The 26,544-nt window shown below is 41.3% G+C and overlaps 3 protein-coding genes across 5 annotated transcripts in view; all 3 read left to right on the forward strand.

The window, feature by feature from the left end:
* LOC119552916 (G-box-binding factor) overlaps positions 1-13,633 on the forward strand; it is a 36,351-nt gene extending 22,718 nt beyond the window's left edge. Inside the window, exons 2-9 of one of the 2 annotated variants that reach the window (XM_037862854.1) lie at positions 2,533-3,017; positions 3,088-3,195; positions 5,818-5,896; positions 7,821-8,737; positions 11,648-11,785; positions 12,106-12,581; positions 12,645-12,830; positions 13,371-13,633. In XM_037862854.1, coding sequence (XP_037718782.1) covers positions 2,873-3,017; positions 3,088-3,195; positions 5,818-5,896; positions 7,821-8,737; positions 11,648-11,785; positions 12,106-12,581; positions 12,645-12,830; positions 13,371-13,457 — 2,136 coding nt within the window. In that variant the 5' untranslated portion in view covers positions 2,533-2,872 and the 3' untranslated portion in view covers positions 13,458-13,633. Of the gene's footprint in view, positions 1-2,532; positions 3,018-3,087; positions 3,196-5,817; positions 5,897-7,820; positions 8,738-11,647; positions 11,786-12,105; positions 12,831-13,370 lie in introns of both variants that reach the window. The other variant, XM_037862853.1, reaches the window with a different exon arrangement.
* LOC119552917 (rho GTPase-activating protein gacII) lies at positions 9,330-10,660 on the forward strand. Of its 2 annotated transcripts, XM_037862856.1 has the most exons (2): positions 9,330-9,693; positions 9,757-10,660. In XM_037862856.1, the coding sequence occupies exons 1-2, from the start codon at positions 9,352-9,354 to the stop codon at positions 10,630-10,632; spliced, it is 1,218 nt and encodes a 405-aa protein (XP_037718784.1). In that variant the 5' UTR covers positions 9,330-9,351; the 3' UTR covers positions 10,633-10,660. The 2 variants fall into 2 exon arrangements, with proteins under 2 accessions (XP_037718784.1, XP_037718783.1); XM_037862855.1 differs by having other exon boundaries at positions 9,330-10,660.
* Positions 13,634-16,284: 2,651 nt separating the features above from the next.
* Positions 16,285-18,780, forward strand: LOC119553430 (pickpocket protein 28). Its single transcript, XM_037863813.1, has 6 exons — positions 16,285-16,838; positions 16,897-17,157; positions 17,219-17,423; positions 17,481-17,751; positions 17,810-18,068; positions 18,380-18,780. Exons 1-6 carry the CDS (start codon positions 16,285-16,287, stop codon positions 18,624-18,626), a joined length of 1,797 nt encoding a protein of 598 aa, XP_037719741.1. The 3' UTR covers positions 18,627-18,780.
* The last annotated feature ends 7,764 nt before the right edge of the window (positions 18,781-26,544 follow it).

The following is a 26,544-nucleotide window of genomic DNA, read 5'->3' on the forward strand; positions in this document are numbered from 1 at the left end:
CAGGCGTCTGGAAAATAAAAGTGCAAACGGTGGCAGCCTTTGTCCTGGGCCTAAAAAAAAAACTACCAGGACTCCAGAGGGGCAGGCAAAAGGAGTGAAACAAGAGAACTACGGCAATTTCCTGCACATTTTCTAGCGGTTGAACTTGGGCTGCCGACTTGGTCCGTAGTGCAGTTAATTATAATTAAGCCGAGTTAACTAACCACTTGTGCCGGCACTAGAGAAACTCTGCTACCACACGTTCAAGTCCACAGGATTAAGCACAGACACCTTAAATATGTGTCACCAACCGGTTTTGTTGTCTTAATTAAAGTTGCGTTCATTAAAATGCCGACAGCCCCGAAATGTAGGCCACCAAAACTGTTGCATATTCAATATGACTTCAGCAGGGATGGGGTTTTTCACTCCCTGTGGTTGTTGCTATTGTTGTAGGATTTTCACAATGACGAACATCAGACTTCAAGGAAGCTCTTATGTAATGCACAAAGAAAAATCTTATAGTTAGCAAAATATTCTTTATCTATTATTCGAAAACGTTACAAAATTGTTTAAAAATGATGTTAATGATAATATTGTGGGTAAAGTAATACTTAATACATCTCCAATTCATATTTGATAATCGCCTGGAATTCAAATAGTCTTAAGTCAAAGGGAGTTGTTTATTTCAATCCAAACTTATCAACTTGGAACATCTGCCCGTTTTGTTCACTGTGATTTTGCCATCGGCGTTGTTCCTTCATTTGCAAGGACAATGCGACACAAAAATAGAAACCGTTGGATGAGTGAATGAATGCCTGAATGGGTGAATGAATGGATGAAAACCAGACAGAAGACTGGCAGGCAGGAATGCCATTATAATAAATAAAGAGCCTTTCACTCATAACTGGCGCACAATGCAGCCAAAGCCATGAATATCCCAGCTCCTTGTTACTCCTTTTCTGGTTCCTCCGTTTGATTTATGCCAAACAATGCGAAAACGCTTTTAATAAAACTGATGGGAAAAGCTGTAGATACCGATCAATGAATATTTACCAACTTTGTGTAGCTGACGGCGATGAATGTGAATGTCTCCATTTCTAAGTACTAAAATATAAGTAAAATGTAGGAATAAACAGAAATACTAGTTAATTATGATTGGGCTGGTTTGATAATGAAGATATAAAATACTTAATAAGCTTAATGAATTTCCAATTTAAACTAGTAATATAAAATATATTTCAATATAATCTATCCAATATAATATTTACAATGTTTTAACTTTAAAGTTATATTTTTCCTTGTAACTTTTGCGTATTCTTCTATGTATTCGACATATCAATATTATATTTACAAGGCTATAACTTTATAGTTATATTTTTTACTTGTAACCCTTGTTTATTCTACTATTTTTCCTCCATATCATATATTTCTCCCCATATTAGATTCAAGTTTAAGCGCCAAAAGCTTTCACAATTAACACCAACTGGCGCGCCCATAAATCCGCAATAAATTCTTGAGGGCTGGGGATTGCATAAAAATCACATTAACAATTTGCTAGTACACGAGTATTTTATTTTTATGGCTGCATGTTTTATTTTTATTTCATGCACGTCTTTTGTACATTTTAATGCCCTTTGGCACCCACACTCTGACACCCTCTCACACGCACACTATGCAAAGAAGCCACATACACACGCACACATTGAACACACATGTTGCCACAATGGCGGTGGCATTGGTATTGGTAAGTGGGAGCGAGAGGGGCGGAGTGTCAGACAAGGAGGCACTGCACTGTTGCCATCGAAAGCGCAATAAAAACGCTTAATTTTTCACTTTTCCACGAGCGAGAGAAAAGTTTCTTTGTTGTTGCTGCCTCTCCTTTTTATCCTTTTTCCAAGGGAAGGATAATGGGTGTGAAACTGGGCGAGTCCCTGTATGTGTAAGCCATTTCAAAGTTATTTAATTTAATAACAAGCTGAAAACATGTTTCCAGAAAAAGCAAAAGAACATACAAGTATATATAAAGAGATAATCATGGAAAAAATATCCTTTTAACCACCCAAATATAAAAGATCTTAAGAAAATATTATAAATGAAATACAGAGATTACATTAAATATATTTTTTTCCACTTATGCATTTGCTAATAATATTTTTAAAACCTAGTGTGTTGTTTAAATATAAAGAAGAGATTCCAAATTTTCCTCGATGTCGTTTAAATATTGTTTGGTAAATATATATACTTAAAAAATAAATTCCAATAAAAATCGTTACCAAGCCTTTGGTTAACCAACCTTTCTTAAACCAGATTAAATTATTAACCGATGGAAGCATTTTTTTTTCAATTAAAAAGGCATTTTTGCATTTTAATTGCCTGGCGCTAAGATAAAATACCCCAAAAAAACACAAAATCCCTACCCACAAAATAAATGAAACACACATACGACCGTTGATATCCATTTGATTTTTAAGCCCGACGACAAACAAACAAAAAGAAACAAAAGCGGTTGTGATTTTTATTTATTGTACGATGCGTATTCCTTTTATTTTGCAGATTTTCCAACGATACCGGACAATCTGCAGCCGCTCACATATTTGGATTCGTTAAAAAGTGAAAAATCTGCTGGGGAGGGGAAAACAATCCGACTGCAAATCCAATAAGCCGCCGACAAAAGCCTCGTCTAAGCCACAGTCAAAAAAAAAAGAACCATTAACCAAAAATTAAAAGCAGCATCGAAAACGAGGACAACAGAAGGGCTTCCGCCAGGATTGCGTTCTTGTATTTCGGACACACGTGCGCCGCGGCTGCGCCCGTGCCCGTGTCCTTGGCAGGACCTGTGACGTCGCCGGTGGGGTTTGGGTCCGGGTCCGGGTTCGGGTCCTCGACAGCCACCATGAAGCTGTCCAAGCTGTCCAACCAGACCAACTCGCAGGATCCGCAGGCGGTCAACTCGCGCATCTTCGTGGGCAATCTGAATACCTTCCAGTGCTCCAAAACGGACGTGGAGCGCATGTTTCAGATCTACGGCCGCCTCGCGGGTAAGTCCTTGTCATCCTGCAACCAAAATCCCTGGCCCCCAACATCTGAATCAATGCGTATATCCCGCAGGCATATCCATGCATAAGGGCTATGCCTTTGTGCAGTTCACCAACCCGTTCGATGCCCGGAATGCCTGCCACGGCGAGGATGGCAAGACGGTCCTCAGCCAGACATTAGGTAAGGATTTATATCTTTGATCCGGCAGGCTGCGTGTTCTGCATGTCCTGGAAATCCATTACTAACACCTGTTTCTCAATATTTGGTTATTATTTTAAGCTTGTAAGGAGTGACAATTACGGCTGTCAATAATGGAAAACTATGTTATTTTTTAAATTTCTTAATATAAATTTGTTTTAAACAAAATCAAATTTCAGTTGAAAATGTAGCAAAATTTTTTTCGATTTTTGGAAACAGATAATATTTATTAGATATTAAAATTTTGTAAAATACTTACGGCTTTAATTACTTTTTATCTAAAACAAATTGTTACATATTTTTATGAAATTATGGTTTTTTGAAAAAAAAAAGTAAAGTAGTATATTTTAGTTGCTCAAATGGTTTTATTTTAAATTGAAACCAAAATCGTTTTCTTTATTTATCTTACTTGTTTACCTTTAAAGTGCACACTATATGTGTAGTTAAAGACGGCATAGGGCTTTCTTAAATCAGTGCAACTGCCGTGTGCCCAGAAATCCCCGCTAACGAAGGCTGCTGCTTTGCATAGACATTCCAGACCTTAACCCTCGTCCTCGCCTGGGCCAAAGTTGCATGTCCGTGGGATATCGCCAGTTACGTGGGTCTTCTGAAAGGAGTTTTGGTATAGGGTTAGGGGGATCCGTCAGGTTAATGGCCGCCGGCAGCGGAAGCGTTGCACTAAAATCGAACAAACGCGCGAAAAAAGCCACAAAGGCGCCGCGAAGGCAAAAGAAGGCGGTGGTGCGGATGGAATGGTTTGTCCTGGCTTATGGCTTACATAGTTGGCCCGTAGTAATGAAGGAGCCCCGACGATCCTGGCATGTGTAGTGGCCATATCTCTAGGCACCCCTCGCACACTAATGTCTGAGTATTTCGACGGGCGGAAGTCGCTGCCGGCCGCAAAAACTTAAAGTGCGGCCGACATAAATCTTGGCACGATACTTTTAATGAAATTTCAATGTTGCGCCAGACAGTCGACTGTCTTTTGTATCTGCATTTTTCCCCCCGACTATCTGACTATCTGACAGTCTAGTCGTTTGGCGTTTAATGAAATAATTCAACGCCAGTTGCAGCTGCCATGTTGACGGTTCTGCGAGTCTTTTCCTCACTGTTTTCCCTGCTTTCCCCTTTACATTTTTTTTATTTTCTCCAGTGCGTGTCTCGTGTGGAGAACAAGTTAATGCACTTAGTGCTCTGTGTCAGCTGATGATGATGCTTCTGCTGCTGGCGGCAACGCTGCGGATGCTTCATATTCATACGCCCCGTTCGCCGGCGAGTAAAATGGAAATTGCTCAGCGCAGCTCTCATAAAAAATACTACCGCTTATGCAAATGCGAATTGCTAAATGTGGAATGCTAATTCCACTGATTAGGAAAAGAAGAACCAACAACAAAGTGGCCGGCGTAATATTTCATTGCTACGCGCCATTGACTTTGAAGCGACGGGAAATGCGGCCAGGCCAACTAAAGCGATTTACACTAAGGGAAAAAGGGGGTTGGTTGACTGGGTGGCTGGCTGAAACTTGTGCAAATCCTTCTTACGCTTTTATCCTTAATCTTAATTATAGCCTGGCAGCCCAACAGTCGGACAGTGAGGCAGGAAAAGGGAAGCAAAAATAACAAAAAAGCCAAGGAGAAAATAGAGCAGCTGAAAAAAGAAAGCCATCACGCCCGCTTTTCTTGTAGTATTTTTTTTTTAAACCAATCCCACCAATTTGTAGATAGCTCTTGGTTTCTGTGAATATTCCTTTTCATTTTTTTTAAGGGATTGGAGGCGCAGCCGTCGTACTTCAAACTTTGTCATGAATTATGATGAATGAGCGTGGGCTGCGAGGGAAATCCCTTCCCTAAGTCCTGGCCTCCTGCAAATAGCTTTCCATATAAAAAACATCCTCTGTCGCACCCTTTTCATTGGAAAATCAAATGCGGTTAACGTTTATCAAAATATTTCTGTACTCTTATTGAGGCAATTGAGGCGACTCAAAGGCAATCTTAAAATAAATACATTTGGGCTAGTTAACGCTATTAAAAATAAATACCATATTTTTTCGAGTAGTTTTAAGAACTTCTTAATATTATTGATATTCATCTTAAGAGAAAATTCTAAAATGAATATGTTTGGAAGAGTTTTTGCTGTTAAAATAAAGTCCACATTTTTCTTGAGTTGTTTTAAGAACTGTTCAATATTATAAATATTCATATTTTTAAGAGCATTTCCCCATCAACTATCTGTTACTATTGCGTCGGCATCATTGTTTTTATGCATATACCAGAACTGACATTGTATATTCCGACTTTAGCGCACTTTTATTAAGATTAATGATTGGCATGCAGCGAGATTGTATTAACCAAGAAATGCAGTTGGCCAATGGACATGCACATAGAAAAAAACCTTTTTAATCACTCACAGCTTTTCTATTCATTTGCATAATGAAAGGAGTATAATAATAAAGGACCGCCTTTGTGCTATCCCCAGCTTTTTGTACACTGCTTAGACAATGACTTCAAAGGACCCAAAATGTTTGTGTATATTTATATTTTCGGAGCATAAAGCAGATTGCCTTTTGTCATTAAGAAAATTCCCATTTCCAATTCTATTTTGCAGATGTCAACATGGTGGCCGAACCGAAAGCGCATCAGATTGGAAGGAAACGCCAGAATGTGAGCAAGACCGGAAACGATTGGTAAGTCTCACGCAGGATTACCAAGGACTTCAGCCCCAGAATTCCAGACAATATTTGCCTCATTTCAATTTAATCTAAAAAATTAACTTTGCTCAATTTAACGCCGCCATCTGGCTTCCGCTTAGACTTTATATTTACATATCATTTAACGGACTGGGTGTTTCGGGGACTTTCTGGATACCGCACAACAAACAAATAAATAAATAAGGAACCATTCATCAGGCGATGGGGTCGCCCTTTGTTTCAACGCCCCGTCCGGCATAAAATATTTGGCTGTCAACGGCTAGCCGGGTTTTTTGCACCCAACCGGAACACTTCAGGCCAAGTTCTCGTCTCCATTTCTCCATTTCACCATTTACTTTTCGCCTTTCGCCTGTGAGGGTCAGTTTTGGTGTTCGAGGGCTGCGTCAACACACTCCATACATATATATGGTGTATGTGAATGTATCCGTATCCCGTGAATCCTGTGAGTGACAGTTGCAATGTATGCCATAATGTCCTGGCCCTGACATGTGCACTTGTTTGTCTTTGTCGTGGCGCCGTGGCCTTAATGATGACTGAGCGACATTCACAATTTATTTGGGCCTTGAGCTCCAGATCCCATATACCGCCGAACCCCGGCACTCGTGTGGAAATATTTAATTTAAGCTTAATGACGCCGAAACGAAATGCGTTTGCGTTTGGCTTTAAAAGGGACATCGAGCAGGAGTTTGGGCGGGAAACCCAACTGACAGCGACTTGATTGTAATTAAAACGCAAACATGTCAGGACCCCCTCTATGGGAACCCATATATCCAGGTGCTCTCGTGTTTGTCATTAAACGGCTGCTCACCTTTTCCCCGCACTATTTGACCACACACAAACTGACCGAAAAAGCCGCAATTGTTGAGCCCCGCCTCCTTTGCCAGGATCTGCCCAGTTCACCCCCCCCCCCCCTCATTTGACCACAATTGGTTGGTTTTATCGAAAGGAGGGGGGGGGACTTTCGTCCTGTTCCGGCATTTGTATCAATCACTGGCAACATAACCCAACGGGAGGGCCAGCACACAAACACAATTGCCAAATGACAATTCAAGCGGCGGCAATGGCAGCCTAAACAAATATTGACGGACTGACGGGAGGGTTGAGGAATTGAAGTGACGGACTGACAGTGCGGTCGGGCAACAGTTGGCAGGTTGTTCATTTCAAGTTAATGAGAGGGTATTCGCATTCCGGGGAGAATTTTGTGAAGGAGGAAGAGTTAGGAAAGAAATATATAGCTATAAGAAGAATTATTAAAGGAAAAAGCTTATCACAATGATAAATAAACATTTCAATAGATATTTTAATGGTATATAAAGGTTCTTTGAAGGTTCAAAAAAAAATTGATTTTCTTAAAGTATTTTTATTCTTTTTAGTTGTCCAGGGTATGGCCCATTCGTTACGCTTGCCAAAGAAAAACCAACTTTTCCTGTACTTTAATTTTGTTAGCAGCATACTTTTGGGAGCCAGACATTGATGACACTTCAATTAGCGGGCAAATATTTATTGAGCGGATTAAGACCTCTAACTAGCTTTTTGTTTTCTTAATACACCGATAAACCAAATTGATTATTAAGGAACATAAGTGAACGCATAAGAAATCATTAACCCTCTTCAGGATATTTATATATTAAACTATGAAATAATTAACTCATTTTAGGCAAGTCAGATCAAGCAAATACAGACAAATCATAAAGAAGCGGTTGTTAGTTTAAGTAAAATAATATTTAAAACAGTTAAATTATCGATATATTTTATTAAATAGATAGTATGTCAATAAAAAAAATTTTTAATAACATGGTTTCTGTTTAGGGCAACTCTCTGGCCTTTAATGGGTTTATAAACTGATGGAATGACCTTTATCTAAACCTATTAAATATTTATATTTTTTTTCCTTATACAGGGACTACTTCTATGACAGCTACTGTTCCTCGGCGCTTTTGCGGGGCGGCGGGGGCGTTGGCGGGGGCGGTTCGAACGGGGTGCGGGCCAAGAAGCGGAAGCGCCTGATGACTAATGGCGGCGGCCTGTCGGTGGCCGTGCAGCAGCAACAACAGCAGCACGGGCAGCACCATCACAGTGCGGCCGCGGTGGCCGCTGCCGCTGCGGCAGCCGCCGTCCATCAGCAGCAGCAGCAGGTGCAGCACCAGCAGCAGCAACACCACCAGCAACAGCAGCAGCAGCATCAGCAGCAGGTGGCCGCCGTTGCCATGGCGGCCATGGCCAATTTGTTGCCGCAACAGCAGTTGCTGCTGCATCAGCAGAATCTGCTGTCGAATGCGGCGGTGGCCACAACGGCAACGGCGGCTCCGGGATCCCTCCACTGGTCGCAATACAAACAGGAGCAGCAGCAGCACCACCCACATCCGCACCACCCGCACCACCAGCAGCCGTTCGGATTTCAGCTGAAGAGCAGCACGGCTGCTGTCCAGGCGACGACATCGCCGCAAAATGCAAAGTCTGCAATAATTGCTAATCAAACGGCGCTCGGCGAGCCATATCCGGTTGGAGCTGCCGCTGCCGCCGCCGCCTTCGCCACCCATCAGCAACATCAGCAGCAGCAGCAGCAGCAACATCAGCAACAGCAACATCAGCAACCGTTGCTGCAGCCGTTGACTCTGGCATTGTCCCCACAGCAACCGCAGCCTCATCAGGCGGCAACGCCACTACAATTGCACAGCCAATTGATGCAGCAACATCAACAGCAGCAGCAGCAGCAACAGCAGCAGCAACAACAGCAACAGCAGCAGCTACAACAGCAGCAACATGCTCAGGAGCAATTAAGTTTGCATCAGCAATGGGGACCATTCAAAGTCTACAGTGAGTATTGACTCTAGTTTGCTTGGTAGGATGCTGGGAAATTGAGGGATAAAGCCGGAAAAGTATATTGTAATGATTGTCTGTGGTTTCATCTTGGGGATTACCAAAAGAATTTGCAGTGAGCTTTTTAAAAGCAATTAAATGCGATTTTACCTCAACATTTATGGGTGAAATTTTTAAGAAAAATGGAATGAAATACGTTTTATAATTTGTTTTTACTTGTTATTACCTATATTTTATTTTTAGTTTTTTATTTGATTTATTTTAAAATGGTCAATGTTTTTGTAGGGTTTCAAACCAAACTATTTGATGAAGTCACGGTTGATAAATCGTATCTTTTCTAATAACAGAATTTAAAAAAAAAAGAACGCGAATTCTTTAGACAGGAATTGACCAGTATGAGGAGGGTTAGTACATTTTTTTAAAAGGATACTAATAATAAGTCATCTTTAAGTTAGGTCTACATTAATATGTAAAGTACTTTAGCTTAAGAAATTGGTAAAAAGGGATGCTGACTTAGCTAGTCTCCAGCTTAATCCTCCGACCGGAAAATATACACCCCATCTAGTTTTCCTTGATTTGAAGTGCCAAAATAGAGTTTTTGAAAATGAGAAATGTGTCGACGTGAAGTGCGTGGACCAGCTTTCATGGCATTTCTCTCGGTCATTGCAACTATGATGGGCTTAGTCCAGGGTCAGCAGCCGGTGATGTCCTTGCCCCTGGATGAGTCCACTCCGCAGCAGCGCCTGCCGCCGAGTTACGTGAAGGGAGTGCTCAGCCTGAAGAGCAGTCTGCTGTCCAATAAGCCGGCCTTGGGTTACGGCTCTAATCAGCAGCAGGTGGAGAACAGCGTTCCCGTTGCCGGAATCAGACCCGGCATGAGGTACACACCCCAGTTGGATGTGCAGCAGCCACAGAGTCCGCAGAGCCAGCAGCCGGTTCATCAGGAGATTCAGGTTGAGTCTTTAGCCAATCTGAGGCCATCTGCGCTAGCTCACCGACCCCTTCATCACTCCCAGATGCCGCCGGTCAAGATGAGTAGATACAACCAGGAGTTCCCGGCCGCCCACCTCTTCCAGCCGCCCTTTGTTCCGCTGCCCAAAAAGCAGGAGTCACAGGATGCCCCGCCAACTGCCGAACAACTGGAGTTGCTGCAACAGTTGTCCGAGTTTTTTGGCCAACGGCAGCAGGGGCAACAACAGGTGCAACATGTGCAACAGCAGGAGGTCATGAACTGTGGCACTCAAATGGATCAAAATGAAGGAAAAGGACTTGGAATCTGCGATGTGGAGTCGACTACCGATTGCTGTGATACCACAAAGGAGCCAAATAAAAATGAGGAGGAGGATTCGGTTTCGGTGGATGTGAAGAACAAGGAGCCGCAAGAGACCACCACCACTACAGCACGGCCGAAGCCTCCGGTGGCAGCCAAAACAAAGGCCACTAAGCCAAGTATCACCAAGACCACCACCCATAAACCCCAGACGACGCGTACTACCAAAGGAACTACCATAAAACTGCCCTGTTGCCCTAAACCCAGGAATCAAGGCATTGCAGAGTCTCCCAATGTGATAAGCTTTTCGCTGAATATTCAAAATGATAATGCCGAGCAGGCAAAGTCCCTGCAACAGCTACCTCGAAGTGGTCGACATGTCATTCAGCCTGATTTACGTATAAATGCTATAACCAACTTACTGCGATATCGCAGAAAAATAGCTCATGGTATTGCCCCTTATCCAAAACCTTTTTCCTTATTAAAAGATCAAGAAACGCAGATACAGATTCGTACAAAACGAAAGAAAGATAAGATCCTGGACAAAAAGCAGCTACTTCAAGCTGAGCTAAAAATCTGGCCCATTAGCATACGGTCCAAATTGGTAGAACGTTTACACTGACTTGAGAATGAATATATTTTGTAAAGATTTAGCTTAAATAGATTTTAAAAATATTTGCCAAAAGGCTTGAAAAATAAATAACTTAGGTTTGAATACTAAAAGGTTTTCATTTATTATATAATTTTATTTTATCTTTATTTTTTTGATATAAGTATCTTTTCAACTCCATCGACTTTAAAAATATTAGGATTGTGAATATCATGGAAGTTTTTAGCGTTTCAATTATTAACATACATGCTTAACTACACTCAGAAAAAAAATCAAGTATTTCGTGCTTGAACCTAGTATTTTCGGTGTCAAAACTTCGCCAAGCATGGAAAATACAGAACGCGAGAACAAAATACTACTTTTGAGCACGAATTTTCAAGACCGAAAATACTAGATTTAAGAACCTTTCGGTCTTTAATCAAGTATGAATAATTCTTAAATCAAGTCATATTTGGACTAAAAACAAGAACGATTTAATAATAAAGTAAGAAATTTGCAGGCATGATTTAAGGACGAATAATTCTTAAATCAATATATAAATATTATGAAACTAAAATGAGTTTTTATTTTATGCTAGTAAGAGAAATAAGTATTGGAAACTGAAACGAAATACACGATATATATATATATAAATAATATTAATATTTTAAGTTTACTTACGCATTGCCGCTCACGGGCATTAACACTACCTAATTTATGCGCCTTATATACCGAGTACTTTCAGAATAAACAGTTGGGAATTATTAGAGTTGGCAGACATAAAAACTCCAAAATGTGCTCAATATGAGAATTTTTTGAGCACGAACGTTCTTAAATGCATGCAATTTTTCTTAAATCAAGGCTGTTTGTACTTGTTTTTAGCACGGTGTTTTTCCCTGAGTGTATATTTTAGATATTTTCCTTGAAAACGTAATACAGTTTTAAAAATTAATAACGAAGGCTAAATTTCTTATGTTCAGTCTGCATTTTCGAAGTTTTTGCATAGGCTGCACCCATTTTCAAGACCAATTCCTTTGCATATTTGCAGGCAATCCGGACACATTAATCTGCGGCAATTGCCGGGAATCCTTTGGCGAGCTGTCTGAGTTATTGGACCACAAGAAAAGTTATTGCAAGCTGAGGTTCACATGCAAGTGCCAGGATGTTGCCTTTGCGGCAAGTGCAAGTAAGTGGGCGGGCCGCCTTTTGGGGGGAAAATGGGGTGTGGCAGCTTGTCTGTTGGCAATTAATTTATGATTGTTAAACACTTTTTGCCCTTGCCCCGGCCAAAAGTGTTTGTCTAAGGCTCGTTGTTGGCGAAGTTGTTTGCCAGTCAGCAACATCTGCTGGCCGAGCGGCAGGATATTCATGTCCTGCGGCTGCTAGCAAATGCATTTAAAATTGAGTTATTTATGCGCCAGGGCCTCCGATCTGTCTGCCTGTCCTTCTGCAAATTCCAACTTAAATAACTAATTAATTCTCGCATGTTTCACCCCGAATGTACAGAGACTCCGCCGACGAGCGCCAAATTGCTGTGCGCCGTTTGCAAGGATGCGTTCGCCAATCCTTGGGATTTGATGGTCCACGCACAGGCCGCCCACATGGTTAACATTTACGAGCTGGGCGATGATGAGGGCAACTCAACCACCCCCATCATCAGCACCACCGCCACCACGAACAATAATATTGCAACTGCAGCCGTGGAGAATGGACATGCAATCGCTGATGAGGTTGCCACAAAGCAGCAGATGCCACAGATGCAACCGGCCTCATCAACACTTAACAAGGAGCCCAATAACAATAATAAAATTAGCAACAACAACACGGAGGCCAGCAACAACAATGGCCACATGTCGCCCTCGGGAACGGGAATCATTATGGCATCTTCTGGCTCATCGGCATCGGCTGAGAATGGAGCGGCCAGCGACATGGAGGCCAACTGCCTGGACATCAAGTTCAGCCCCGGTGCCAGTCCCAAGGAGGTGGGTGATATGGCCATCCCCACACCCGGCAGAGACTCCCACTCCCTAATGATTCTATTGCAGGATCAGCACAGGGATGATCTCTCGCTGGACGGACGCATGTCGAGCAGCTCCCAGCAGACCCATCACTCGGACGAGCTGAACGTCAAGCTGCTCAATGGCTCCGTCTCCTCGAGGGGCAGTTCCCCCGGACTGGAGGCGGATGAGCCGCCGGCCACCAGGGCTTGTATCGTCCGCACTCTGAGCATTGTGAGTATGGAAGATCCTTGGCAGGAAAAAAAATCCTAACCAATTATTAAAATTATTGATTATTATATTATCGAACAAAAATTAAGTTGGTGTCGAGGAGTTCTACTTTTTGGCTTAAGAAAAAATTATTTATGGTCTAATTGAAGTTAATGAGGTTGCAGGAAATTAGTTGAAAGAGATTTCTTAAAATTCCTTTTTTAATTAAAAAGCATCGAAAGTTTTAGATATATCTTAATGTTCTTAAAACCACTTATAAAAGTGTCTAAAAGTATGCAACATTATTTTGACGTTGTTTATGAGGGCTCCTAAAAAATCACAATTGTCTTGATTACTTTTAAAGGTGTCGAAAAAATGCAAAAAAATATACTTTAAAGTTAGAAACATAACTTACTAACTTCATAACTTACTTCATATTTTTAAAAACTTTTAGAAAGGGGCATCTCAGAAAATTCTGTTGTACCCGTAATATATAATCTTTATAAAATCTTAAAATTAGTTGCCACCTAATACATCTTGATCTCCTTATTCTTCCATTTACAGGAGACAACCGGTTCAGCCGCAGCGCCAACTGCCAATGCCTTGAGCATGATGTCGAACAGCTTGAGCCTGGCCCTCGCACCGCAATAGGTCAAAGGTCAAGAGCAGAGTCTCAAGCTCCTGGAAAGGACAAGCGGGCTCAGAAGACTCCCTTTGGAGTGGTGTTTTGTGCTATCGTAAACCGATACAAGTGCAATTTCTTCAGTATTTTTGTAACAGACTAACCCCGGCGGGAAGCTAATAGGTCAGAAAAAAAAGAAAAACAAGAGGAAAGAATAACGTAAATTACAGCAAACATATCATTTTAAATTAGCCATAGTTATGACATACGAGCAGCTAAGTATATAGTGTACTGCGGTAGCTATATCAATTACAGCCATGTGTACGTTTATATGTAATGTATTTGTATTCGTAATTGTAATTGTAATTGTAATTGTAAACGCCTTTGTGTTTGTGTTGTTTGCATGTCCTTTGGGTTTAGCGTTTCAAACGGGAGAGTATTTATTTATTGGGTTTCAAAACTGCATAAGTGAACGTATAGGTAAAATTATGGAAAGCTTAAACTGTCACCGCCTGTCGGCGGCGCAAATTGAATGGTAATCGAGCTTTGTATATAGTTAATACCAATTACAAGGATACAATTTACGGAATTATAAGATCATTGTTATTAACCGGACACTGGTCCGGTGCCGGCTTTAACCGATGTTTATATATATTTTGGATATTGAATATTATTTACGGAATAAATTAATCGTAGTTGGTACCAAATTAACCCACGCAAAGTGTATATCAAAAGTAGCATAGTGACAACAGGTGTTTCAAAAACAAATTCGGAGAAACTTGCTATAAATATATTATTATCTAGAACCATAATCAAATATGCATAATATTAATAGCGACTATATTCTGGAATAACTATATCAAAAGTAGCGGCTATGTAAATAGGTTAATCAACGTATTATGTACTTACCAAGCAACCAATTTGTAAACAGTAACAACATTCAATTCAATGTCCTCCAGCTAAAGCATATAAACCAACAAATGAAATGTATTATGCAAAATGAGAATACCAAATATATATATATATATATATATATATATATATATAAAGAAATATATTCCATCAAGTCTTTTAATGGTATATGAATTAAAGGGTAAGCAATTTCTTTAAGTCAAAGGGGACTTTTCCCAGTTTCAGTTTTGGCGACGCATCAGAAATTCTATTTCGCAGCTCATTAAAATAAATGATCGCCAGACTTTGCCAGACTGAGGAGTGTGTAAATGTTTACGGCTGGCAAAAGGAACAGGTAACAGCAAGTGCAAGGACAATGCCAACATTGTTGAAGGCACAGCGTCACAATAATGAAAATTCCCAACAAAGGGTGAGTTAAGGTGTGCCAGTTGCCCATTTTTCCGTTTTGGCGGCATTTCCCCGAGACCTCCGAAAATTTAGACACAATGCCTCCCGAATGCAGTCGACTTTATTAAAATGCGCACCCAAAATGGTCGCATCCTGTTGTGCGGTGTGGCCTTTTTGCCCGCTTTTGTGTCCTTGCCGCTAGCCACTGCGATTTTTCACTGCTCTTATTGAAGGACATGTACATTTTAACAAAAGTTTTGGAGGAGGAAATTGTCCACCTACGTTCTAGATTGGCTAAATTTTATATTGATATAAATCTTTAACAGAGTGTCGCAGAAATCTCCATTGTTTTTTGTGGTATTTGATTTGAAACCCCAGAAACTATAACTGCTTAAATGTTTTTGTAGCAGCTTCACTATTTGGTAAACAAATTTTTTAAATACTTTTGTTGATTTTCAATTGTTTACTTGATTTTGAACCGGTTTCCATGACACTGAAATTTTAATTATAGTTTAAATTCGGTTAGATGGAACTTTTGTGACAATAACGAGCCTTTAAATAAATGAAATAGTTAACCAAAATGGGCTTAAAGGGAGGCTTGTTGAAAAAATTAAAAGAAATATGTTGTATTACCGTAAAATTTTTTTGGCTTTGGTATTTAATTCTATATGAAAACTTTAAAAATATGATAACGACTTAAATTTTAGAAAGGTTTAGAAAATTTGGAAAATTTTAGAAAAAATCAACATAATATTTTTAGGAATAAAAGATAGTGTCTAAATACTATTTTACGGACTTGTTAGACTTATAGGTTTTAAACATGTAAGATTCTCCATTGGACGTAACCTTTAGTTAGAGGATATGAAAGTCGCTAGTAAAAAATTCCGGCGTTTCCGCTGTGGCACCATGTTTAACCTGAGGATTTGACTCGACATTGTCGGCGTCTGCAGCCGTTTGCCATTTTGTTTCGAGGTCGAGTTAAGCGCCTGCAGTCAAGTGGCGGCGAGTGGAGGTCGGGATTTAAAATGCATAAGCCCGGTTTGCCGGAAAGTTGCCGTTTTCAATTTGGCCATGGCCATTCGGCTGCACCTGCCGCGGTGGCAAGTTGCAGATGACGAGGATGTGGATGTGGCTGTGGATGTGGCCCGGGGCTTGGCGAGCTTAAAGTGCGCGCTGGCTAATTAGAATGCCTCGCCTAGTGCAGGCTCAAAGGTGACATTTAACCGAGGCAATGGGTCAGAGTTGACAATTAAGTTCGCCGCCCCCGGGGACTCCAGGGCTCCCGAGCTAGCTTGCAAATTACGCCAGCTTAGCGAAATGAAGTAATTGAAACGCCACCGAAAACTTCGTCACCTACCCGCGCCGAAAAATACTGGGAAAAGTATAGGGTAGTACATATGCGTGCCGCAGTCGTAGTCCTGCGGGACACTCCAGTTCACCGACTTCCCAGGACACCAGCCGCACCCCACTGGACGGATGGACAGAGGGTATATAAAAGCCGGAGCCCTGCGTGCGCACCGCTGACTTAGTCAACGCATCTCCAGGACGAAGGACCGGATGTCGACGGACAGCACACAACCCCATACGCCCAGCCACGAGGCAGTGGCAGTGCGTCCTCAGCCCTGCGCCGCCAACCAGTGGAAAAGGGCCGCTCTGATGGCCCGGATGGCTCCGGCATTCCGGGAGACCGTTTCCGATGACAGCGAGGATGAGGTGGACACCAAGAAGCAGATCAAGTACGGCAGCGGCTTCCAGGCGGCCAAGGCCATCATCCATGAGTACTGCGACTATACGACCATCCATGGCATCCGGTATCTGGGGGAGAAGAAACGACCCTGGCTGGAGCGACTCTTCTGGATCAGTGTCCTGGTCCTATCGGTCTTCACCTGCGTCAAACTGACCCTAAATATCTGGGACAAGTGGAATAACAATCCAGTGATAGTAAGTTTTGCCGAGAAGTCCACACCCGTGTGGGAGATTCCCTTTCCCGCTGTCACAGTTTGTCCAGAGACAAAGACGCGAAGGGCGGTATTCAACTTTACGGGTTCGTATCACCAAATACGCGATTTCCGGCTAAATGTCAGTGGTGTACCGGATCTCTCCGAAAAGCAGTAAGTTGGGGTCTCCAGGCTAAGAACTTTGAGGATCCTATGATTTTTCCTTTAATAGAAGAGGACTATATGGCGCAGTGTCGCAGGTTTGCGAGCCCCACTTGCATGATTTAACCCTGGGCAACAAAACCCGGAGGGGCATGGAGATCATTGACGCCCTGACTGAGGCATCACCATATTTCGATGACACCTATCTCAATTGCAAGTGGCGTAATACTCCGGTTAAATGCAGTGACATATTCCACAAATTCGTGACGGAGGATGGCGTCTGCTATAGTTTCAACTCACTTAGTCCAGCGGAGATCTTTAGAGCAGAAGGGTAAGATTTGTTATTGGAACTACGAGAAAAATAATATTCTTATACAGAAGTCATGTTGCAGCATTATACCCGACTTTATATTCCGCGAGGAGAATCGGTTGTCCATGGACTGGAACGTGGAGGATGGTTATAGCGCCAGTGCAGATACCTCACCTTATCCAAATCGAGTTTTGGGTCCTGGAGCTCGAGCTGGTCTATATCTATTTATGGGTGGAGCGGAAATCGATTTTGACGACATGTGCCGTGGTCCGGTTCAGGGTTTCAAGGTGGAAATATAAGAAACTTACTGTAACCGTAGGTTAACTGAAAGTTATCCTTCTTAGATTTTGTTACACACCCCTGGAGATGTGGCCCAAGTGTCCAAGCAGTACTTCCGCATACCCTTTGACCAGGAAGTGCTCATCTCTATACGTCCCAAGATCATCACCACTTCGGATGGTCTGAAACACTACGAACCCAATCGAAGGCAGTGTTATTTCCAGAAGGAAAAGGAACTGCGCTACTTTAATATCTACTCGCAGAGCAATTGCGAACTGGAGTGCTTGGCCAACTTTACTTTGACCAAATGTGGCTGTGTAAAGTTCTCTATGCCACGTAAGTTGGTTCTAGAAAATCACACAGGGGCTTAACTAATTATGTACTTATCTTGCAGGTAATGTAAATATGCCCGTTTGTGGTGATGCCAGTTTGAAGTGCTATAACCAAGCGGAGGATGAGCTGCTGCTCAGGGAATTTTCCCAGGGCTTAATTAACGCAGGTGAAAATACACGGGGAGAAACTGAGTGCAACTGCCTGCCATCATGCACCTCAATCGCCTACGAGGCTGAGATATCCCAGGCTGACTTCGATTACAAGACAGTGATCAATACTGATACGCCAGAGGGAAAAGAAGAACAAGCCAAGAGACAGGGGTAAGTTGAATATTAAATTCTTACCTCAGAATGAAAGAATTTTGACAAATATGACCAAAAGCCATATCTACTTAGGTCCGATTTCTCAATGCCATGTTAATTTTTGTCGTAGAGTTAGTTTTTATTTGACTGAAAATTCATAACTAGAGGTTTTATTTGTAAAACTAACAGAGCACTGAGAAAACAATGTCCTTCGGCCAAACAATTTAACTTCAAGCTTACTCTCCGACAGATAACAAGCTAGAATCTTAACCGGACATTGAGAAATCGAAATTTTTTCCTAATACTTCCTAAAAATTACTTTTCAACAGAATGAAAATGTCCCGAGTGTCGATTTTCTTCAAGGAGGCCCAGTTTCTGACTTCTCGGCGCTCAGAGCTTTACGGTACCACCGACTTTCTTGCCAATTGTGGAGGTTTACTTGGCCTGTTCATGGGCGTTTCTATGCTGAGTATCGTGGAACTGATCTACTTCTGTACGGTGCGCCTCATTTCGAACCTAAGGATGCGCCTCAAAACACGCAAGGAACTGCTGAAGGCGGTCAACAAGGACGCCTAATCGAAGGATCTCCTTTCGAACAGCCCATAAATAATACAGAGTGCTGAACTGGAAGCCAAAGTTGAGCTGACTCGGCTGACTTTGTGTTTGTGTTGCGTTAAATGTTAAATCTGCAAACAATGAAAATAAAGTTGTACTCAGCACTAGACGGCAAATGCAGTCCTCTGTCTGTCCCGATACGACCCGCATGCTGCCGAATCTCCTCTCTGTGTGTGCATTTGAAATGGAATCAATTATTTTATTGTGTGATTTGCTGCTGCCTTCGATGCGATTCGATTCGATTTCGAAAGTCAATAGACAACGTCGTCGAAGAGTCGTAGACAAAGTCAAAGGGGAGCCACGCTACGCATCTCATCTTCCAGCTCATATGATATGCAGGCCCAATCCTTTGATTCAGCACAGGATGTCCTGGTATCCTTGCATCCTGGGATGGGGTTGGGCTACCTTGGCTGGGCAAACACAGAGGCAATCTCGGCACTCCTAGCTTCAAGTTGTGCGTGCGTCTCTAATGGAAATCCAATTGAATTAAGTTAATTATGTTGGCAAATATTTAAACAATAGCAGCAATTTATGCACACCCAACCAGGAGGCTCTTGCTACGGCAGGCCCTGCAAAGTGGGCTTTAAAATATGGCTTTCATTTAGTTTAATTCAATTGGCTGTGTGCATTATCAACTCGGTGAATTTTCCACCTACCCACATTTGCGCAACAGTTGTGCTGAATTTTGTAGCGAGTTTATTACGGCAACAAGTGTCGAAATGTGTCGAAATACTGCAAATAAAGTTGACACATTTGCATATGCCTAATAAAATTTTCATACCCCCACGCGGCGAGTGCATCGCACATCGCACATTGGGCACGGAATCGCAGTCCACATCCGTGTCCGCACTTTGGCACTTTCCATCTCCACCGACTGACTGGCTTTTGTGGGCCACTTTTTACCTTCCGTGCCTGCCAATTTGATTCGCATATAAAAATGAATTTATGACAATTTCCGGCTGATGGCTGCCAAGGCTGTCTCGAGGGTTTTATTGATTTCACATGGAACGAGGGCGGTTTCAATAAAATGCTAGAATACTTGAAAAACTTGTGGCATAATTGTAGGTTTAACGGAGCAATCTTACAATACAATCTATACGTACAATTGGAATTGAAATGGTTTTCTTAGCTTAAAATATCACTAGTTAATAAAAAGTAAAAAATGTATTTTATTTGAACTTTATTAAAAAATGCAGTTAATTTCTTCAAATAAATTAAGACAACTGTTGACTTGTAACTCTAGTCTGAAAGGGCTTTTAATCAAAAAGTTTCAAAGTATTTCTCAAAGTTTGTTTTAACTTATGTACTGTGCTATTCATTGTTAAGTCTTTAAAAATACTTTGCCTTTTTGTTTAGCAACTCTCGTTGAAAGGATGCAACTTTGCTTTCACATACGTACGGACATTCGGCCATTAAGACTGTATCATAAACTCGTTCCAGACGCCGATAATGTGACATCGACTATTAAGCAGTAAAAGCAGCTCAAAGTCGGGGCTGGCAATGTCGGTAATCAATTTGCAAGTAATTTCAGCTCTGTTCCGGTTTTCCGGACCTTTTCGCCCTTTGTGGTGTGCTGGCAGACATGAATAAGTCCCGGATAACATGACACTTGACATTGAGCCGGAGGTCGGTGGGGAGTCGTGCACTCGCGAGCAATATCAATAAAAAGTTTTCTTCGCTTTTTGCTGAAATTGCACGCAGAAAAAAAAGCCGTACAAATTGTAATTAAACTTTTGCACAATGCAACTCAAACTGTCCGCAGTGTCTGGCAGGAGCAACAAAAAACCGTCAGCTGCATAGCAACAACAAATAACAAAGTAAAGGACGGGCTGCATTGGCCAACGTTTGATTTGCTCGGCAGGGCTTTGAATTTCCGGTTTCCTGTTTCCACTCTACGAACCCACAGCGAAAGCTACCTGCGAATATCAAATAATATACTTGCTGGCTTTATAACGTGTTAAATTTGGTTTTATTTAGATATCTTATAGAATGTAAGTGATGAGCATGCACAAAGATGAGAAAGATACGAAAAAAGTTAGGCGTGCATTAAAATATAAATCAGAAATCAAAAGAAAATATATTATTAGAAATATTATTATTTTAGAAATATTATTTGATACTCTTTATGAATACTGATATTATATAGACAAATTTATTAAACAATTTAGACTTAACTATTCATTTGTTTTTTTAATACAACTTAATAAATATCTCAAAATACACATTCCATAAAATGGTTCTTGAAACTATTTACACTGAGGATTTTTCTAGCTTGGTCTGCTCTATTCAGTGGGCAATTTATGGCCAAAAGGAAGGAGGAAGTGGCCGCCAGGCAGCCATGTTTGTTTGTATTTATGTCGGTTTGCCGAGCAGCGTTTTGCGGCATTCAGACATTCAAATGCAGAGTGACTACAGCACGCGGCTGTCATGTCAAGTGGTGGCCCACCTGGAGGGGATTGCATTGGATTGGATGGAATGGTATGGGATGGTATGAAGGAGACGGCAGTGGAAAGGATGACGAGTGCTGCCTCGAACTGATTGCTTAAGCGGAAATGACTTGAATGCCTTCGCTATCGCCACGTCACACGGGGCGTATGTGGAATTTCGCACTCGATTGCCTTGGAGGCGAAGTTTTGTGTAACGCGATTAGCGGTTTGCGCTCAACCTTGTTTTGTTTGCTGTTGTGTCTAAGTCCTGGATGGTCCTGTGGTGCAAACACCTGAACACACGAAACCTGGAACCCGGCATCGATTGCAGTAATTGCAGTTGTAGCGCGTCTAAAACTTCAACCGGAGTTGAGAAAGTCATTAAAAACTTGTGCCTAACTTTGGATACGAATTAGAATTTTTGATTAAATTGCTTGGCTCGATGAAGGGAGAGAGCGATAGAGATTCCCGGCAATTTACTGCGACAAGATGGGACAAGACAATTAATGAAAAATGCATAAGCCAAATGGCGAATCAATGTATATCGTGACACCAATTGCGAATTAACACCCTCATATACTCTCACATATAGCCTCATTGTCACGCAGGATTCGCTGCGGTATTGGCATGGAATTTGTATGCAAACCTCGCACTAAATTAGATTCTTTTTTACTGCAGCCCCAGCGTCGTTCGCTTGATGATGTGGCGATGACAGGGTCTCCGGGTTTATTTTCCTGCTTCACCCAGCTTTCCCAGCTTCTGGCGATAAAATGCGTAAGCTCGTTAAAATTGCACGCGACGCGCCTTTTATAATAATAGCAATCGATGGCTGATGTCGCAGGATAGCTGAAGGATATTGATGGTGCGACGTATTGATTTGACTCCGCAGGATTCTCATTGTGGTTCATGGCATCGCCGAGAGTGGAGCATAAACATAAAACCATTGATGGTAAGTGGGTCGTAGGAAATAAACAGTTTTCGCAGGATTTAAGGATGCAACCTGTTGTAGTTTATTACTCTCGTAAAGTTTGCCTTTTCTTGAAAATAGTAATATAGCTAAACTAATAAAATGATGAAGAATTTAATATATTTTTAGAAATATAAAAATATTTACCTTATGGATGGACATGCTTATTGTTCTAATATCATTCTAAGAACAAAGCTTCACTCCCAAAAAACCGCATTATTCCAAAGCTGAGCCAAAGGTCCTAACAATGGAAACCCGACTCCCAACATTACGATTCATATTCAGCTTTATAATTGCTTTTGCCTGGGACCAGCCCCAAAAAATCTGCACACAGAGAAAATAATATAAATTAAATTCACTGGCGCAAGTTCTCGAGCTTATTATGCATTACCTAATGAAAACTGGGCCAGGACCCAGGACCAAGGACCAAAGGAGCGGGCCAACAGAACTGGCAGCCGCGTAAGCAAATAATAAATAAATAAATAAACGAAAAGCGCAAATAACATTTGAGAGCCAGATTTAATTTCTAACGTTGAGTGCGCATATTAAAACAGGATGGGATGGGTATGAGTCCAGAGGATTGTGGCTGGGGATTTTCCGGGGAAATGGAAAAAAGGGGCGGCAACAGACAAAAGGCGGAGGAAAACCTTGCTGCGAGCAACAAACAAAGATGATGCGGATATCGTCGAGCCCGGTCTGGTGGTGTCTGTACGTCTGTGGATATTATATGGAAGTAGATATGGAAGTGCAGCGGAAATGCGGGATTCCGGAACCATGGGATCCCCGAATTCAGAGTCTGAGGGGGATATAAAAATAAACAATCAAAGCGGGCGGCAGAAGGCGTAATAGAAGTTGGCGTGAGTAAACAATGAATTACGGAATCATGAAAGCAAATTGACTTTAATGCAAAAATCAAATATTTACACAGCGCGGATGCGGGACAAGGACAATCGCTGGAGGGGCGTACTGAAGCAGCGAAAGAGCGAAAGAGGTGGCAATGCAATTGCAATTCCCGGCCGAAAGAGACGGCAACAGACAGTGGCAGAGACAAAGGCAAACAAACACACAAGCCAAATGGAAGAAAGAACGCATACAAATCGAGGTTATGTCAGACGTTCTGGCTGCAAAACTCTTTCCTCTATTCCCAAAATTTGTTTCGGCACTTAAATGCCAATGCACACAAAACCGGAATACACACTCGTATGCAGCTTAGATAGAGCTACACTAGGAAAAAATCAACTAAAATTCTGGATTATAATTTTTGAAGCAGATGAGCTGTCCTTTTTCGGTATTTAATTACAAGGAACCTTTAGGATTTCCATGATTTCTATTAGCAGGAGTACATGTGTATCTAATATCTCTTCCAAATACAGAAATTATTTGGTCAAGCCACTTTGGGACATTTGTCACTATTTTAAGTTTGGTCTAACCGACAGGATTTAATAGCATATCTGTATTTCAGATTCCGTAAACATACTTGTTCTGAGCCAAAACTTTTGATGAATATATTAATTCAGCTTTCTTCTTTAGGTTGCCATGACCTCTTTTAAATAATTCCAGACAGTCAAAATTTAAGACAGTGTTATATGACTATAATGATAAGCAAGACTAACAAGTCTGAGAAATCTGCCCCACAATATTTAGAAAACTTTTGGATGAGGAATGGTAGATAGAAACCTAATAGAAATTATGCAAAAATGTTGTCAGTTAAAAGCGAGGGTGTATTGTCCTATGTTAAATCAAAGAGCCTTCATCAAAACTGTACTGCATAAAACCAATGTAAAAACAAATCTAATAGTTTTGGGAGTGCCACAAAAATCGCTTATCGCTGCATTAGAGATGAATTCTCACCTACATCGATTTAGAAACTAACCCAAATTCAAGGCTTAGCGATTTCTGTAGCACCCCTTCATACCATTTAAAAATTTTTAAGCTTTTGGACAAAATTTGTTTAAAAATATTTTTATAAATTCAAATACATACATATAGTGAAAGCTTTTACATATATAATTTTCTTTTGAATTAAATTCTAAACATTGGTTTTTTTCTCTGCACAAAAAGTAAGTAAAATCCGTTGGAGCAAAGGGTCAACTGGGGTTTAAAAGGCGGGTCAGCTTTTGTGCGGCATTGGTCTGCGGCGCTTCCGGTTTTCGAGTGTACGTTATTAGCTCGCTGGGCGTGGATGCGGTCCGGCATGGTCAGAATTTTACGATTTCATTCATTTTTGTGGCTGCCATTTGACGCCGCAAAATATGCAACAAAATTTTATTTGCCAGAAATAAGAACCCGAGACCTTGGCTGGGATAGAAATAAAATTATAGAAACTAATGTGCAATGCCTTGGAAGTAAGAGTGCAAAACACTTTAAGGCATTTCTACCCCATTGCAATTTCCCAAAGAATTTCTCAATTAGAATACTCGCTGGAGAATACCACTCTATTGTAATAAAGCACGTAACACAGTAAGGGAAAAAAGTGTTAGTGTGGACAAAACAATAAAAAAATCTAGTAGAGTGCGGAAAAATTGGGTGAAAGAGGAAACATCACACAAATCTGAAAACCATAAAAGTGTCGCTTTCAATTGTTACCCCAACTTCGGACTACAGGCGACAATCGAAGCCAACAAGTGAAATTGAAACGTTCGATGGATAGTGTGGAGTCCTGGGAGCAGATATGTATGTGGGCAGGGATATAAAAAGGAAACAGGATGGATGAGGGTGCTCTAGAAACTCGCAAACACAAATTGATGATGATGTAGTGTGTGTGTTCCTGCAACAGTGTGGCAGGATGCTCAGCGAGATTTTTTTTACAACCCGACATGGGTTATTCGAATTTTTAAAGGGATTTTCAAAAGGATTATTTTTTAAATACATTTAATAATATAAGCCTGATTAATATTGTAAAAAATGTCAGGTAATGTCAATAGTGTAAAAACGTCTTTAACAAAAAATAACTTTAACCTTAAGTTATACGTGATGATTTAATGATATTTATAAAAATAAGATACATACAAAAGAATGTCCCACTGTATATAAACTTTTAAGGAGAGTATCACAGATTCCCAGTGATTTGTTTTGCAACCTCGATTCTTTATTACTTTCTGAACTGAACTGAGAATGATGCCGTCGATGATTGACACCACGCCCGGCAATAAATTTTTAATTTTCAATGCTCCCCGATAGACTGATGGTCGGATGGGTCTGGTGGACCCATCCCCACATCCACGTCCACGTCCTTGCCTCCAGTGAGCTTGTTAAATTCAAATTAGAACGATGCCGGGAGCTGCGTTCTGTGCGAGGAGTTGCCGCTGACAGCGAAGATAAATGACAGAGAACTGCGATCGCAACAAATTAACCTTGTTAGAGGCTGCAGCACAGGCAAAGTCGAGACCAGGACATAACTCCGGGCTGGTGGAAACGGCAAGGACTCCCGCCCGAGGACACCAGTAACAAGTGTATGTAATTTTTTATCGTCTGCGACTTTCGACTCCGCTCTCCCACTGACGACAACTGACTTATGAATGGCGTGTGCCAGTTGAGTTGAGACGATGCACTCAGAAAAAATTTGTTTCTTAATTTAGGAAGACAGAGTTCAAGTTTATTCTTAAATAATAAGTGTCCTATAATTTCTAAAAAATATTTAGCTTCCCAATTAAGGATATAAGACTAATAAGGAAAAATACGAATATGGCTTATATTATTGAATTATTTCGATTCAAAGGGCCAATTTCTGTAGTTTCTCAGTATTATGTTTGGTATTATCTTACTGATGTTCTAGGTAAATTTGTCGGTTCCAAACAATTTAAGACCTTAACCTTAAGATTACATTGAGAAATCAAACATTAGTATATGTTTTCCCTGGATTATCATAAATTATATAATGCATTCAAACTTCAAATATTTTTTGTAAAATATTTGGAGCAACTGTCTTAAGATTTTAAAACTATTCAGTATGTTAAGCATTTGTCAAGTGTAGAGGATATGCTGGTACTGCCACTGCTGTGAGTCGATAAATCAGTTTGTGTATCAAATTGAATTCACTAGCGTGCACTTGACACCAGCCCACGCACATTTATCAGCCGAATCAGGCGAATCCTGCGGAGCATGAACTTTAACTCGACCTCAACTAAGAGCTCACAAGAATCGAGAAAAACACCATCGGCGGCTTGCATTATAAATTATTCATTACGAAATCGCAACCGCGACACGCCCACTTTTTTTTGGCCAAGTAAATGAACGCCTGCCGCTGACGCTCGCTCGTTTGCACCTAATTTGATTTTTAGTTGCTGCTTCTTTTGGTGGCGAGTCTGCGGTTGGTTCTCTTGGCATTCCTTCCTCAGCCGCTGTGTTTTCCCCACGTTTTCCACTCTGAAAACCATCTCGCAGATCCTATCTCACAGATACAAACACCCACACGAAAGAGGACTTGGCAGCGCTTTCCATCGCCGCATCCTGTTTTCTTTTCATTCATTCCAGCGGCTGGCTGTCG

This window comes from Drosophila subpulchrella, chromosome 3L, assembly GCF_014743375.2.
Source record: "Drosophila subpulchrella strain 33 F10 #4 breed RU33 chromosome 3L, RU_Dsub_v1.1 Primary Assembly, whole genome shotgun sequence".
Classification (NCBI taxonomy): domain Eukaryota; kingdom Metazoa; phylum Arthropoda; class Insecta; order Diptera; family Drosophilidae; genus Drosophila; species Drosophila subpulchrella.

Excerpts from the sequence above, each read along its gene's own strand:
- LOC119552917 (XM_037862855.1), top strand. The coding sequence starts at position 9,352 with ATGTGTCGACGTGAAGTGCGTGGACCAGCTTTCATGGCATTTCTCTCG.
- LOC119553430 (XM_037863813.1), top strand. The coding sequence starts at position 16,285 with ATGTCGACGGACAGCACACAACCCCATACGCCCAGCCACGAGGCAGTG. Across the intron at positions 16,839-16,896 it reads CCGGATCTCTCCGAAAAGCA|AAGAGGACTATATGGCGCAG; the intron begins GTAAGTTGGGGT and ends TTCCTTTAATAG. Across the intron at positions 18,069-18,379 it reads GAACAAGCCAAGAGACAGGG|AATGAAAATGTCCCGAGTGT; the intron begins GTAAGTTGAATA and ends ACTTTTCAACAG.